Consider the following 17264-nt stretch of genomic DNA (forward strand, 5'->3'; position numbering starts at 1 on the left):
ACTTTCAATTATTTGTAAGAATGTGTTTTTCTTGGCCTTGGCTAATTCTCTCCTGCCGGTTGAACAAAACAAATGCAGCCTTTTTCTTCACTGGTAAAGATATTACATACAAAACATACAGCACAATGAGCTTAGAATATAATTGTTATAGATGAAACTGATAATAGCTTCTCTGCTTTTACTTGAGACTGAATGAAAGACTTACTGGAGCATTTTGCATTGTGGTGCTATTGTACTATTAGTTGTATTATAGTTTGTTACAGTTCTCTGTTCCACACTGTGTTAGTAAGTTAAGTAACACATTTTGTTAGTCCTCACATGAACATTTGGCTTATCATCATATATCAGAGTAGCAATGCCTAAAGTCCTGTGGGCTAAGGAAATTAAAGGGTAACTCCACCAGTTTTAGACTTTAAAGTGTGTTTACAGGTCTTGGGGAGTTCTGCTGCTTATGTGAAAAGTAGTGTAAAGCTTTTTGTGGCTCCAGAAGAAGCTGCATGTAATCTGATAAACTGCTCCCAGTGATGTCACTCAGTGGCTAGGTTGCATTGTGAGTAATGTAGGTAATATCCCATACCCATAACTCTTAATAATTTTGATTATGGATAATCACTGGCAAATACATGTTTCCCTGAGTGTGGGGCAAGAAAAAAAGTTGAAATTAGTTCTGTTAACATTAGTTTCATGTTGATGGTACAGTGTCTTGTAATAGGGTGAATGGTGTCTCTGTCTCAGCAACTCGGCCCCCCCATCACTTGTTTCTGCACAACTGTAACTTCAGTGAGAGGTGCAGTGTTACATACATGTTTACTTCAAGATACAACTTTTCAACATATAACATTGTTATGACGAAATGAGTTTTGTTCTGTAGTCAGAACCTACATTATGTCTAACAAATTGTTACAGACCTGGGATTTGTGATTATGACAGTGGTGTTGCACTCACAAACTGTGGGGGGCACCAAAGCACACAAAATTCCAAGAATGTGGCTTGAAAGGCATTTTTTCATTCATGGCCGTTGAAGTAAACATTGAAAATATAAAACAGCCGAATAACATTAAATGGGGGTTGCTTTTTTATTCAAAGTTCATCAATATATAATGTGTCATGTGTATGTATGAATGTATGCAATTGTATATACATGTATACACACACCTACACACACATATGTGTACATATACAGAAATCAACACACCACACACATTTTTTTCTGTTGATTTAATCCATTTTAATAAATAAATAGAGAAAAATAAGTTCATGGCTCCGTAGAGACGTGGTCCTAGTTACAATGCAGGTCAGTAGACACACTGAGGACAGACAGGCTGCAGTCACACAGGAACAAATAATGGGATTATAACCCCCATTCTGCACAGATTTTATGCTTCCATGGCTGATGAAATATGAGTGATACTCAGATTTTACACGTGACGTCCTTTCCTTATTTAGACAGGGACCTTCCGGTCACAGTCACAAGTTAAAAATCCAATTTGTTGTACCCATGAAGCTGCAGTGACTGATAGAAATAAGCTGTGTTTACTGAACTATAGGAGGAGGATGTAGCTTATTTTACAGCTTTGGCCTTCTTTCACTTTACACAATTTTACACTTCTTGTCCCGGCTTCAAAAGAGGGAAAATACAGTCTGTATGAGAAAATATAGAAACACACAGAGGCATAATATGGTAAAAGAACACCATACAGAGGGACTCCTCAGCTACACAATTACATATGACCAACAGTTCTACCCATCAGGCCCTGGTCCTGCTCGCAGAAAGCTACCAATAGTCGTACTGTGTGCAATCCATCATTCAAAGGGTTACGTCAAGGTACTTACAGTTACACAAGAACAATGTCCTGTCAGATCCAAGACACATGGAGGTATATTGTGATAAATAACAGTAATAACATGCACAAAGTCACATATCTCTTCAGAGAATTAATATCTTTGTCACGTTATAAAAAAATCAAGGAACTTCATTTCTGCACATCCAAAATAAAACTGTTATGTTCAAATATCTTTAAACTTTAAACTGTAAAATTAAAAAGTTCAAAATACAATGGAAGACCTGCATCCCGATCAATGATCCTATCGAAGGTATTATACAGTATGTTAGGACAAGTCATCATATTAATAAGACTTTAGCAGAACAGAAAATTATATCATCATCTCAGTCTTAGGCATATATTACACAGTATTATATCATATATCATATATCATATCACATCATATCATGTCATGTCATGTCATATATAACAGTCTCAGACTTTCTTTGATAGAGCTTTGAGCTTTTAAACCAATGAGGGAAGCAGTTTGTGCAAGGGGACGAGGAATGAGTGCTACTCTGTAGCAGAAGCTGGTTCAAAGTTGATTCTAATTCATATATTATAAAATATGAAATATGGATCTACTGAGTGCGAGAGCATTCTGACTTTAAGAGCTTACAGTCAGAAACAAAATGACACAGTGGCCATGTACAGTATGAAACCCATTTTATCGTTGTAGGCACCTTTTTAACAAACAAACAGACTATAGCTTATTCAATAAAAACTGTTTCAGTCTTCTTTCTTCAGTGTCCCTCCTTCCTGTAGGTCCTGTATTGTTTCAGAGCTACACACACAGTCGAGTCATTATGGTTGCTCCTGTACACAGCAGCAAATGCATGAGATTCTACCAAGTCCGACTACTGTGCTGTACACCACGTCAGACTTAACACAATGTTTCTTTACATGAGCACAATGCTAGAGCTGAGTGTTTGTAGGTATGAAGCTGTACACTGGGTGTTGGCTTGCTGAAGGCCATTTCTCTCATGCCTCAAAGTCTCTGCAGCAGAAAGGCTCAGCAGGGAGCTCAGCGGTTTGCAACTTCACAAGGTTTGTGCTCTGCAGCAAGCCACCTGCCCACTGCTAGTCAGCCTGCACCTCCCAGAGGAGTAGCACACCACTGGCAGCACCCAGGTTGCACTTACAGCACGTGGCAGCAGTTGTACTGGGCCAGCGGCAGGATCTTGGGCTTGTTGTGTGCCGGTATGTTGAAGGCCAGAGCTTTCTCACACAGAGGAAACTGAAAAAGTCTCTCGCGCAGCTTTATGCTATGTCGTTTCCCCTGCTCCGCCTTCGGGCCAACCTCATCCCGGGTCCCCAGTGCATTGTGGGGTTGAGATCTGTCTGTTGCGAGGTCATCTCTTCCACCCTCCGCTGTTTTCTCATCCTGTTCTCCTTCTCTGCCTGTTTTCTGCGCCTCCTTGTCATTCAGGATAAGTCTTGCCGAGGATGCAGGATTTGAGGGGACGGAGGATTCAGGGAGGAGAGGAGGAGGTTTGTTAGTGTTGTTGTTGGGTTCTGCCTCCTCATCCTTGCCTTCCTCTGGGCTCGTGGAGTCCGGCTGGCCCCGACAGCATGGTACAACCAAACCAGGCAGGGATGATGGTGGGACCTGAGGCGTCTGGCTGACCGGCTGTTCTCCATGACTGACTGGCTGGTCTGAAATCACACAACCACCGTCTTCTTTCTCTGTTTCCATATCCTCCATCTCTTCCTGCTCCTCCTGTTCCTCCTCCAATATCACCACTGAGTTTCCTAACTCTTCTTTTTGTTCCTCTTCTCTGCACTCGTGATCATCTGTCTCATCAAGCATCTCAATAGCTTCTCTCTCCGGCTCTTCTACTAACACAGATGGCAAAGCGCTAACCTCTTTTGCCTCCTCCTCCTCCTCTTCCTCCTCCTCTTCTTCCTCTTCCTCACAGATCTGCTGTAGCGCAGGCAGGTTCTTGAGGGCCGGAGGCTCTTCAGCTGGAGGTTGACGGAGTGTGAGGCTGAGGCTGGGCTGCCAGGGTCCAGGGAAAGCCTGCTGAGTGGGGGGCCTCACAGCGAGCAGGTCCCCACACTCAGGTACTCCTGAGCGTGGAGAGCTGGGAGAGAGGGCCCCTGAGAGCCAGTGTGGTGGGGCCTCTGGGCTGAGCAGGGCAGTATCCAGCCCCTGCAGCCAGTGATGAGCCTCGATCTCCTCAAGTGAGGCGCGGCGAGACGGATCCTTCTGGAGCATCCTGGAGATCAGACTGACGAGGAAAAGACAGAGAGGGTTATTGATTCAAGGAAAGGATATGAGCTGCTTTGTTTTTTGTTTAACATTTAGATGATCAGCCATTACAGCAACTGAACACAGGCAAAGAATGACCTGATTTAGATCTGATCGAGGTTATCTGTACACAACAACTTAATGAAATGGTTTGTGTGAGTTTTTAATGTCCAGAAGGTTGTTCTGTTCTATTTTTCTTCTCTTCTTAACTCAAGTACATCATCATGTGACACGAGCCGGATCAGATGTTCCAGGATGTGTTTGCAGCTGCAGATCTAACAAACCACTTGGTTGAGGGTATTTACGCCTGCTGCCTTCTAGAGTGTATAAAGGCGTTCATTCAGGAAGCTTTCAGAGCAGAGACTGCATGCAGATACAGCTGTGGTTCTTACACATTTAGACCTGTGTAGCTGTTCTGCACCACACTGAGCATTTTGGCAAGTACTTTTGAACTGCTGATTTCACCATCCTAGGTGTTTATCAGAAATCCCATTGTGTTAATATTTTGTGAAAGTACCAAGAGTCATTCCTACAATATTGTCACAATATTAACATCGAGATATTTGGTGAGAAATATCGTGATGTGATGCTCAGTCCTCGCATTTATGAAGAGCTACTGAGGACATTTCAAAATATTCTGATATATATCAGGATACAACCTAAAAATATTGTGACATTATTTTAAGGCCACAGTGACCAGCCCTACCTCCTGGGTTTCTGAAGCGCTCACCAAGTGAAATGTAAGTGTTTTTAAATCCGACACAGAATGGGGTTAAATAGCTGTTTCATTGTCACAGCCATTAATTATGTTGCAAAACTAGAAGTGACAATGTGGCCTAGAATGATCACATTTTTTTCCAGTGCTTCCCAGCAGTACATAACAATAATGATGATTATTTCATTACATTAACGTGGCTCAGATAAGCAGCACAAAAGGATGGATTAACCTATCAAGCATGATTAAGTTAAGTTAATGTAAATGTGGGGATAAATCAACATGAGTCTTCTAGCTACTGTAACGAGCAGTGGTGACAGAGTTTTGCTCCAGATCTGATGGTTTAGACTGACACTCTAAAAAGCACTGAACAGCCGTCTGTGCACGCATCCCACTGTTCAAACAACCTCACTTTAAGTTTAAAGTTATACAACCTACGATAAAATAGGATAAGATAAATTATTGAAGATGTTTTTTGATTACATTTAAGACATTTTAATACTTTCTTCCACCTTCTCAGGACACCTGCAGATACCCTGCACTGTACCTGCATTTGGATTTCAACAGCAAATGTTAAAAAAAGAGTTTCAGTGTTTTTTGAATGTGGATCTGAAATTTAATTTGGATGTGGTAAACCCCTGCCAGCAATCTATTTCCTTCATTGATTAGTCCTTTGTTAAATCAATAGTGAGCTATCTGGAAAACTGTGTTTTGAGGTTTTTATCTCAGAGTAATGTCATTCAGCCTCCAAAGCTGCAGCAGCAGATCAAACTGTATTGATGTTTACCCTGCAGTGCTGTGAGCTGAGGACATTGTGTGTGTTTTGGATGGAGGTGTGAGGACTGAAAGTGGAGTGAGAAGTCATAAAGTACATGTGAGTATTTTGTTTCTGTGTGCCTCTTATTCAAACCTTGCTCATGGTTCAGGGACACAGATGTTTTTGTATTAATAAAATAACAGCTAATAAACTGGCCAAAGCCAAGAACATTTGGACGGTTTTAGCACAAACTGTATTTGCTGCACAGTGAAGAAGCCTCTCAGACAACTAGGGCACTAAAATTATCCACTGAAACGCACGCTAATGAGATGATTTTACGGTCATCAGTTTAAGACATTAAGACAGGATGACCCACCGCATCTATTCAACAGTGGAAAATCTCTGAGAGAATTAGCTTTTAAATGAAGACTCAAAAATAAAACGTGCAAGACAATAAAATCATGTATTTTACAGATAACACTTTTATTCCTTAAGATGGGGTCAGAGAGGAACCTGTGTTCATCAGTACTCACTCTCTGCAGTCCACTGAAACATGTTCGGGCACGCAGTAGCGACAGTCCAGAATCATGACCAGAGTCTCGCTGTCGTTGGTTTCCTGGAAGGGAGGGACTCCACACACCAACATGTACAGGATCACCCCGAGAGACCAGATATCTGGAACACACACAGAAAAGCACAAAAATTAACCTTAAATAGCTAATCATGTCAGGCCTTAAAATAGCCTGCCATCCCTCTGCTTTCAGATCATATTTAGAATACTGTGAGCCTCACAGATCATAAGGGATGTTTAAAAATATTTGTCCTGTTTGAATTTGACTTGAAAACACCCAGTAGTTATTTTCTGCAGCAGCCTACAGATGAGGTGAACATCTGTTCCTACAGATGTAGATAAAAAGGATCCACCCTGTCTGGATCAAGGTTAGTCATTGATTCCTGTATAACTTTTTTCATTTTCTCCTTGACATCCCCGACAGCGAGATCGGAGGTCAGGGTGCCATTCTTGCTGAGTCCTACATAAGAATACGTGACGATATTCCTCAATGAAATGAAATATAGAGGAAAGTCAGTGCAAAACAGCTGGATATCCGGTTTGATGTGTCTGAAGTGTGAGGGTCGAACTGCAGACGGCTGGGCTTGGTGCTCTTGACCCCTGACTCACACACACACACACACACACACACACACACACACACACACACGCTGACACACACTGACACATTCACACACATTGACACACTCACACACAGGCTTCCTGGTGCTGACCGACAGTGCTGACTGTGTGTTCTTTTCCCTTCTCCTCCTTTTCCTTCCCCTCCTCCCCCCTTCCTCTCTCGTCCTCCGGCAGACACAGTGAGAGGAGGTCCATGTGAACTCAGGACAGCCTGAACCAGGCGAGAACACTGTGGCTGGTTCAAGGAAACACACACATACACACATGCAGAGGATAGGGAGCTGGGGGCTGAAGGCCATAACAAACAGAGGCCTTGTTGTGGTGTATTGGTGTGTTGCTATTCTGAGAATCATCTTGCTCTCCTTCTTTTCTGTGTCTCCTTGTGTTTCTTCCCAAACACTGGAAACGGGAACACTGCAAATTCTGTTCACATCATGTGTTAGGCGTGATGGAACAGTAAAAATAAAGCCAGATCTGAAATCTAATAAGTGCTGCCTCTGCTAAAATCATATTTGTTTCATGAGTCGGTTTGAGGACAGTTATTTTTGAACTTGGCCTTTTTATGGTTTTCTATCTTAATCTTTGATCAGATTTGTCACAGGGAGCACTGCACTCCATATACAAGACAAGTAGCACATTAATCTTTAAAAATATATGGTTGACTGACAAAATGTCCACTTTAACTGGCAATTTGATTATTTTTAGGTTTCTTCACACATTTTGGTTTTCTCCCCTGGCTCTCTTCTGTATTCAGGTCGGATCAGAGTAAAGCAAAGTAATTAGTAAGTATCCACGTGTATTTATTCTTAGAATGTCTATATAATGTTTAACTAACTAAAATAAATAACACACAATTATGTCCCGTTTTTTATGAGCCACACTAGTGGCATAGCTCTATGGATGGCAATGTAAGTCAGACAGTCCACCGCTCTGGTCCAGACTCAATCATCACACCAAATATTGAATGGATTAATATGAAATTTTGACATCCATTGTCTCCAGAGGATGAATTAGCTCGTCTCAGAGTCAATGAGGTTTTTAAAAAAAAATGTTTTAATAGTTTTTCCGTTAAATGCCTGAAATAAGGTCTGTGGTTTAAACAAGCTTTAGAGATGTTCATGGTTTTGCTCTACAACATTAAAAATACACTTGCATGTCTGAAAAACAATGGTTGCTAACAAGTGGCTAAATGAGACCACAGAGGTTGTCGGGAACTTTACACGTCATTACGGCCAACATGGAGACTTATCTACTCACTAGTCTGTCTTTACAGGCCAACTTTAGTAGAATACACTTTAACTTTCCAACACATAGAATTATCAATTTATAGTAAAGTGTGCATAGTATAAGGTAGTAAAAAGCTTACTGGTGATGACTCTGAAGTCATGCGACTGCAGTGTAGTTTGTTTATAGTCTAACATTAGTTTTTCACTCCAAAAACGTCAGTGTCATCAACTTCTGTTTGCGACAGAGTTTATTTTCTACAATGATCCAGTCAAAACTACATTATTCTACTAAATTCCCCATCAGCCTTGGTGGTATTTTTTGTAGAGATCTAATTAGCAAATGTTAGCATGATAGCACATGAAACTGAGATAATCAGAACAGTGTTAGAATAACGAATCATTTTGACATTTATTATCTTTGACTTGGTGACAAAAGTGGAAATCTTGCTATATTTGTCACAAAACTTCCCTGTTATCTACTTATTTTAGAAAAGGATCACATCAAAATACTTTTCTGAGAATATCCGCACAGAGCATTAGATAAGAATATAGTGTGGTTGCTTTCGCAATCAACTTGCCAATTAGTTCACACTATTTAAAGTGGAAACAGACAACTTCCCCCCTAGTGTTGTTAGTGATATTATCTTTGGTGCCGCTCTAGCCAACATAACTGGATCGCTTTCTGTTTTCCTCAGAGTCACAAATAACAACAACACTGGATAAAGTGTGAGTTTATTCCTCCATTTAGTCTACAATGGAGACATGGCTGTCAGAATAATAGCATTGTCAAACAGGGCTTCTAGGGAACCAATCTAAACACTAATGGTGTCATTATTCTATAGCCATTTCATATTACAATTAACATTTACTTCATAACGATACGTTGAAGCAAAAAACTCTCTTGGCAGTTTGAAATAACACATGAAATAGTGCAACATGTTTTAGGATATGGATAATCATTGCATGGCAGAGATCTGCAACTTCACAACACTTGACAGCCGATGATATACAGAGCGAACCTTCAAAACACAATCCAAACACTGCAGTTCATTCAGTTCATATCTTTCCATGGATTCTGACCCGTTCCAGTCCCATGTGTGATAACCATTCAGCCATTGTCCCACATTATACTCATGATGGTCTAAACAACAGCCCTTAGTCCTCAGCATACAATGTACACTCGCGTGCACGCTCACGAGCACACTCATTCCAGTCTCGAGAAGTGTTATGCAACGGGGAGGAGAAGCCGCTGAGTGCTGGGAGTGTACTTTTCTCTGCACGCTGGGGAATATCACACATTCTCACCATGCATTAGTGGCCTGCTGACAGCACAAACATCGACTCCACACACACACACACACACACACACACACACACACACACACTGTTTGTATACACCAGATGCAGATAGGCTTTATCTAATCAATTTTACTATAAAAGTGTTAAAATACAAAAGCTTGTCCACAGAGTTCAGCAGTAAAGAGGAGAGGAGTGAATGATCCTGTGGGCTTTATAAGGGGCTGCCTCTGACGTGCACATTTTCCAGACCATGTATGTCATAAAGGGTCAACAAAACTGGCCCCGTTCAAAAAGGTCCTCCAAGTTTGGACTAAAAACTGTAGCTCCCTTTGACCACACTTGGAGGTCAAAAAAATTATTAAATGGTGCATTCACGTTATCAGTCACTGATAAATGTAAAAAACATGAGCTGGACTGAATCATAAAGCCATTTTCTCATGATCTTGACAAATCTCATTGTTCTGATATGATTATCTTCTTACATAATGATCCTAATAAAGCTGGGAAGCACATGATTATGTTCATGCGGAGGTGCATTTTTCTTTGACAGATATAGGCTTCTTGTAATTTTAATGACTTTAGAGTAGCTCAGTTGGAAATCCCACTCTGATCTGTATAAAATATTACTTATTGGGAATCAGCTGAGGTTCACCGATAAAACCGCTCTTACAATGTTTGTATACTGTCTTAAAAAAGCAATTGTAACCTTGTAAGAAGCTGATTTTTTTGTCCTTCAGTAATTTAGTGCAACCCTCAGATAAAGTTGGGGCACTTGCGGGATGCAGAGTTCAAGTTTGTAAAGCTTTCTTTACAAAATGCTGATATCATCTGGGTGATTTTTTCAAACTTTAGAAATCTCCTCCACAGCCACAGAAGACATTACAAAACAGATTTCACAGGCTGAGTAGTGCTGCTCTACATGAAGTGGTTTTAAAGCAACAGATTTAGTGATAAAATATGTATTTGAAGTACTTCCTCTTTAAGTTTGTAGTCGGAATCAATGAGTCAAGCAATTAATGTCCACATCTTGGTCTTAAAAGCACTTTCATAGGCTCACTCAAATGCTGTTCTCAAAGGACTTATTTATCCTTCGTTGTTAAGCATCTCCCCCAAAGTGGTGTGACTGTTTTGGGATTTTGTTGCTAAGAGAGATAATTTGTTCTCTGGACTGTTTTCATTAACTCCAGCAGGCCTTGTGCTGCGTGTTGTCTTTGCGTGTTTTGGAAAAGTCCTTGTTGATGTAAACAGAGCAGGAGCCTTCAGGTTTATATGAAAACACAGACAAAGCATTTTTGTCTGAGAAACCTCTCCGGTTATCCAACTCTTCCTTGATCTAAAATTGGATGTTTAGGGGGGGGGAACAATCCCCCTCCACCCTGGAACAGAGGAATGAGTGTTGCATGTGGCGGCCAGCCAAAGAGGAGGGATGGAAATTCATTATTCTAAATTAAAGTTTCTGTTGTGGTTCAATACATCAAACTTTGTGGACACTGGGTGACACATCAGAGAGCTCTAACCCAGCTTGACCTCAGACTTCATTGCTCTGACGTATTTTCAATCATCTTCCTCATCTTGTAAATGCTCTTCAAAGAAGAAGACTGACACCAAAACCCATTTAAGAGTTTTAGAAAGCATCTTTTTCTCCCATTAAAACAAATTTTTGCTGTACTGACAAAACATAAAAGTGATGTTGTATTGTCTGCTTAGCTCACTCGACCGAGTAAATAAGACAACTGGATCACATAAAAACAAAATAAACCCTGACATGTAAAGTAAGTACATCATCATCAGCTGCTTTATGTCAAGTTAAAGGGTAACTCCATCCATTTTACACATAAAAGTGTGTTCACAGGTCTTGGGGAGTACTACTGCATATGTGGGGAGAAAAAGTAGTATAAAAGTATTTTGTGGCTCCAGAGGAAGCTGTATGTAGTCTGACAAATTTCCTCCAGTGATGTCACTCAGTGGCAAAGTTGCATTGTGGGCAATGTAGGCGCCAGGTTTTGAAAATTCAGAATAATTCATGGAATAAAAAAGGTGGTATCTCTGGTTCTGCTGTATTAATTTAGATAATTGTTTTTAAATAGTGTTAGAGGAGTGCAATGCTAGACCAGTGGGCTGTTTTTCAAAACCTGGTGCCTACATTACCCACAGTGCAACTTAGACACTGAGTGACATCACTGGAGGCAATCAATCAGATTAAATGCAGCTTCCTCTGGAGCAACAAAAGTCTTTATTGTACTTTTTCACATTTGCAGTAATACTGCCCAAGACCTGTAAACACACTTTAATGTGCAAACTTGGTGGAATTGCCCTTTATTGCTCATTAGGGTGAATCTTTCTTTCTTTCAAATGTCACAACCACATTCAATTGCCATTGACAGCTCACAGTGTAAATAAGGGTGTGGAGCCAACGCCCAGAGAGGCTCCCTATCTGCCAGATGCAGAAGTTCCTCTTACACTGAACACACTACACCAATTAAGGTATTCCTCGCTTCTTATCTGACAGCCAAACTTCTCCATCATAACTCACCAGTAACTGTCATATTAAGACCTTTTTCAGTGAGAGCACAGTCATACTTGTGCCCCAGTTGTATCCAAATCTTAGTAGCTCATCACTTGATCAAAAAAGGCCTTGTGACCAAGAAAAGGACAACAAAAGCATGCAGCATTAGCAGACAAGCATCCACTACAACATCGGGGACAACCTTCAGCTGAGTAAAAGTGATTTCCTGGTCTGTGAACGTACCGTGAAGCCCAGCATTAACACTTTGACCTCACAGACTGTAGTCACATACATGCACTCAGCAATGGGCAGACATTATGTAACTGTAGGCAGTGTTTATCTTTGTCGAAAGCAAGAGGCCCTGTGGAACATCCTGCCTCTCCTCCACATCATATGACTATCATCAAACACACACACCATGTCCTCAAACAGAGCACACATGTACTGTAAAGACTGGAAGCACAGTGAATTAAACAGCAGTCTGTTTATAGGCAAAAGTATCAAAGAGACACAGCAGGCAGTCTATGTGTGCGGGTGTGTGTGTATAGAGAGAGACGGGTTTATGAGTCACCTTACTAAGCTGAGATCACTGAGGGACATCTCTTCCTCTGCGCAGCTCTGGATTATCACACGTACACACATACTGTATATTTATGTGTGTTTGAGTGTGTGGGTGATGGAAGTGTACCTTTTTATCAAAGCGATGATATAATGGTTATTTCCACAAGTTGAGTCATGTCAGAGTAAAATAGAACAGAAAAGTGCACTTGAGTTGTGAAGTGAAGCAGAAAACAGTCTTGCAGGATGTCATACTAACACACACACACACAAATGGATTTAAATGGACGCCCTTTGTGTGGACGCTTTTAGGAACAGGAACTAAGATTAGAAAAAAAGGGAACTAATGCAACTGATGATGAGTCATGTTCAAGTTAAGGATGCATGTGAGCAGTGTTTCTTCATCACCACTCCTTCTTATAACACTGTAATGACCTCGGTTAACGAGCACCATCCCAGTGAGACGATTAGAAGCACACAACATCTCAAGAGAAAAATAAAAATCAAGACCCTTAGTTGCGAAAATAACACTTTCACTGGTTTTTGCAACTCATCCTTCCCAAAGACAGTCATTCCTTTAAAACAAACACTCTAGATGTCCTTCTACAAGAACAGCCTCTTTGTATTCAGTGCAGATGCATTTATAGTCACCAGAATAAATGGCGCCTTAACCCTGCCAAAATCCAGCCTAGTCCAGCTTAGCAGATAAAACCACCAACCTCCCTGAAGCGGACACATGCTGCGTCCCCCACCCCCAGGAGACCTGGGACCAAATCCCCCACTTCAAACAGAAGGCTGTTTCTATAACGTCAAATCCAACCATCTACCAGCCTGCATCACCTCTAATGTCACACAGATCCCAGCAGTACACACCAACCTCTCTGCTACGGATAAACACTGATGCATGGTGCTTTGCCTTTCTGCGATCTATCTCTGTCTTTCTCTTTCACACACACACTCACACATACATAAATGCTTGCTATGCAGTAGGAGAGCCCAGTGGCGAGCTGCAGTGTTTGGTTCTACTGCAGAACGTGCCCACTTGGCTCATGACTGGCTGGCGCGCCTAGACTGACCCAGATACACAGACTAATCCTGTACGGACATACACACACACGCGGACACACAGAGATACATGCAGTACTTTCACACAGGCACAAACACATGCAAGCACTTACAATATGGATGATTATACAGAGTAGGAATATACACAAGAGGAAAGAAGAAAACACACAGGATTAAACATACACAGGGTCGAGGTGACAAATGCGGCCACACACACAGACAAAGTGGTGAATGCGCACACACACACACGCGCGTTTTTTCATGTCATCAGTTTGTTGCTTTTAGAGTTGATTCTTGTCCTTAGAAACAGCACAAGACAAAATAACTTTTCTGCTGTATGACAGAAAGCTGGAGAACAGCTACTAAATAGACCTTAAAGTAAGTTGTTGACTGTGCTATCTAGGTTCAGGTCCTTAATGAGGCCTAATAAGGATCAAGCTGCACCTCAATGTAAGATCGCTCTGTTCAGGGTGGAAAATAAATGGATTACAACAGATAAGTGTCTGTATTCACTTAAATTACGGCTTTATTTTTAGACAGATTTTGATCTGAGAACAGAGTGCCTCTGTTTAATGTTGTATATAACTATGCTATGGCTATGATTTAAATGTGTGAGTGTGTTATGTCAGCACCAGCAGCACATTTAATATAACAGGAAGCCTTCACATACTTGACCTCTTAAACAAAGAGATTCCTACTTGCTGTTCCCCCCTAACTCTGGTGATGGAATGTAACTAAGTACATTTACTCAAATACTGTACTTAAGCACACTCTTAAGGTACTTGTACTTTATTTTTCATCTTTTACACCTTTACACTTCTACTCCAATACATTTTGGAGGCAAATAGTGTACTTCTTAGTCCATTATATTAATTTAATAACTTTAGTAACTGGTTACTTTGCAGATTGCATTCTGCATCAGAGCCAAAGCAGCATATTGTTAAAAATGTATTTATTATTATCATGCTGAATATCGAACCTGATAATCAGCCTGGCCGATAATCGGTTGACTCAAAGTATACAGTGTATGCAAACATTTAAATACAGTATGTATAATTTACTTTTGCTTATACTTTTGATACTATATTACATTTATCACCTGAAAATTGCTTGGAATACTTAAAGGTGCAATATGTAAGAAGTGGCCACCTCTCGTATTCATAGTCCAAAGGAATATAGGGCAGCACATCACCAGTTGCTAACAGCAGCTAGGTCATTAGATCAGTTATCTGTGCATAGCTGGTTAGCATGCTAACTTCTAACTGTTGGTAATTTCAGTTCATTTTTGAAAGTTTTAAAACTAAAATTCTTACATATTGCAGCTCTAAGCATATTTCTTAACAGATACTTTAAGACTTTTACTGAAGTACTATTCGTATATATATCTTCACTTTTACTGTAACTTCAGGGTACTTTTTACAACACTGCTGGTTGCGTCGTTATGCCGGGTGTCCAGTTAAACCAAAGAGTAACTATTTTGCTTGTATTATGTGATAAAAATCTGACTAAATAAACATTGATGTAGTACAAGTATGTATTTTTTGCTTTTCTGTTATGATCTCATGTGAGGATTCTGACCCCAAGCTGGGATCTAGACCAACAGTCCAGTTTCAACAACTTATAGATAGACAACAAATTCTGCTTCTTACCCACAGCTGGAGCATCATACTCTTCTCCCAGCAGTATCTCTGGAGCAGAGTACGCCAGCGACCCGCAGCTTGTGGCCAACATTGTTCCGGGTTGGAACAAGTTGCTGAACCCAAAGTCTGTCAGCTTCACTGCTCCCTGCTGGGGAAAGAACACCACATTCTCGGGCTTCAGGTCCCGGTGCACCACGTGGAGCTGGTGGCAGTAGGCCACGGCACACACAATCTGGGCGAAATGACGCTTGGCAGTGCCCTCAGCTACACCTCCCTCATGGCGAAGGATGTAGTCGTAGAGGTCACCCCCCTCGGCCAGCTCCATGACCAGGTAGAGGGTGGTGGGCGTGTCGATGACCTCGTAGAGGCGAACCACATTTGGATGCTGCACCAGTCTCATACACCTGAAAATAATGAGAAATGACGGTGAAAACTAAGAATATTAGCCTCATTTTTAAAAAGGACACTTTGAAGGAACTCCTTCAGGGACTTTAATCATTATTCTTTACCTCACTTCCTGTAAGAGGTGGCTTGTTGCCATAACATCAAGTTTTGTCTTGTCAATCATCTTGACAGCAACCAGTTGCCCGGTGTTCACATGACGAGCCAGTTTGACCACAGCAAAGTGCCCCCTGCCCAATGTCCGACCCAGATGGTACAGTCCGCTGAGGTCAGAGCGGCTGGGGCTGCTCCTGAGGTCGAGATGTCCATCCTGGCCTGAGGTTATTTCTCCAGAGGAGTCCATGTTTGAAACAAAGAGGGGATGTGGAAGCAGAAGGACTGGGCTGGAGGGCTTCAGGAAGATGGAGAGATAAAAGGATAAAAGGAGATGGAGAATAGTTGTGTCAAGGTGTCGGGGACAGAGGGAGGAGGGGGTGCAGGGTTCCTCACTGCTGGCGAGTTGCCTGTCAGGACAAAGAAAAGACAACACAATAAGACATAATGACAGAGCTGATGATTTTGGCCTTTGGCCCAAAGTGAGAAGGGCTTAGATGAGGTCAGCTGCAGCTAATGCCTCATCCCTTGGAGCACTGAACCATAAATAGATTGATATTTCACATCTTTTGACAAAGACAAAGAGGACAGAACAAGTTATAAATGGAGTCATGAAGACTAGATTACAATGTATAAGATTATATTACAATAAGAAGCGTAGAGGGTAAAACATTCGTTGATTGTCAGGGATGTTAGAGGGCTGTGTCTCGCTCTATCTCAAATAACACCCACCCAGCATAAATGGCATGCAAGATCAATACTGTAACAGGAAACCATAATGTATGTAAGTGTGTGTGTGCTCCCGAAAGTGTGTTTGTGTGTCATTAGTTTTTCTAAGAGGGTCAGAAGGTGGCATTAGACGTGATGATGTCATCATCAGATCATCCCGGGGGGTAACAAGTTCAATATCTTCATCACTGTGGTGGTCATCATCAGCAGCAGCAGCAACAATTACTACTGTCAACTTATCCTGTTCATCCGCATCACTTTCAACACCTTCGTCATCATCATCACTTATTTATCACCACATAGCTGCATCAGCATTAAGGCAACAGCAGCCTCTGACAGCTCCACTGGGCCAAGTGGACTGAGGCGGGCCTCGCCGTGTTAATATTCGCTGATACCCTTCCTGTACAGTCCTATCCGAGCCAAAACACTGCGTTATCTTGCCTACGGGCTGCTACACTTCAGTTAAGGCCAGCTGTTCTCTACTTGGCCTCAACTGCAGTCCCGAGTTGGCACATACGCACGTAGTTATCCTCCGGGCTGCCGCTCCAAACAAGCGCTACCAACAACCTCACTGCCACTGGCAGCAACACGGGAACACACAGCCGCCACCGGAGCAGAGACACAGTAACCCCGACCGGTAACAACTTACCATTGTTGTGCGGATATCCCGTAGCTGCGAGCCGCTCAGCTAACGGTTCTTTCTGCCGCTCCACAGCCGCACAGTCGCTGTGAATTCAGACGTAGAGGATGACAGCGCCGCCTTCCCCGCTTCTTTCATAACACTCCATGTTCTCGGTCCATGTGTGCTCATACTTTTCTCATGACTGCCTGCCTCGGTTCATCCCACAGTCTCGAGCGCCCGCTTCGCACAAACAGACACGCGCGAGACGACGGAGCGGGACGGAACATCTCGTGCGCGGGGGGCATGCACGTACGCGCGCGCGCGTGCGTCCAGCCAGCCTTCTTCTGACGTCAACACATTCCAGCAGCAGCCAGCGGCCGCGAGCC

General features: G+C 42.0%; 1 protein-coding gene across 1 annotated transcript; it reads right to left on the reverse strand.

Annotated features, from left to right (window-relative positions):
- Positions 1-1117: 1117 nt before the first annotated feature.
- snrkb (SNF related kinase b) lies at positions 1118-17264 on the reverse strand. Its single transcript, XM_084364932.1, has 5 exons — positions 16906-17264; positions 15542-15937; positions 15042-15436; positions 6080-6221; positions 1118-4054 (listed from the first exon to the last, which is right to left on the reverse strand). The coding sequence occupies exons 2-5, from the start codon at positions 15775-15777 to the stop codon at positions 2962-2964; spliced, it is 1866 nt and encodes a 621-aa protein (XP_084221058.1). The 5' UTR covers positions 15778-15937; positions 16906-17264; the 3' UTR covers positions 1118-2961.

The sequence above is a fragment of the Pagrus pagrus genome, assembly GCF_965226575.1.
Source record: "Pagrus pagrus genome assembly, chromosome: 10".
NCBI lineage: Eukaryota > Metazoa > Chordata > Actinopteri > Spariformes > Sparidae > Pagrus > Pagrus pagrus.

Bases quoted from the DNA above. Each gene is read 5' to 3' on its own strand.
- snrkb (XM_084364932.1), bottom strand. From the start codon at position 15,777: ATGGACTCCTCTGGAGAAATAACCTCAGGCCAGGATGGACATCTCGAC. The intron at 6,222-15,041 runs GTAAGAAGCAGA...TGTGTGTTCCAG, and splicing joins GTATGATGCTCCAGCTGTGG to ATATCTGGTCTCTCGGGGTG. The intron at 4,055-6,079 runs GTGAGTACTGAT...TTTCCTCGTCAG, and splicing joins GTTTCAGTGGACTGCAGAGA to TCTGATCTCCAGGATGCTCC.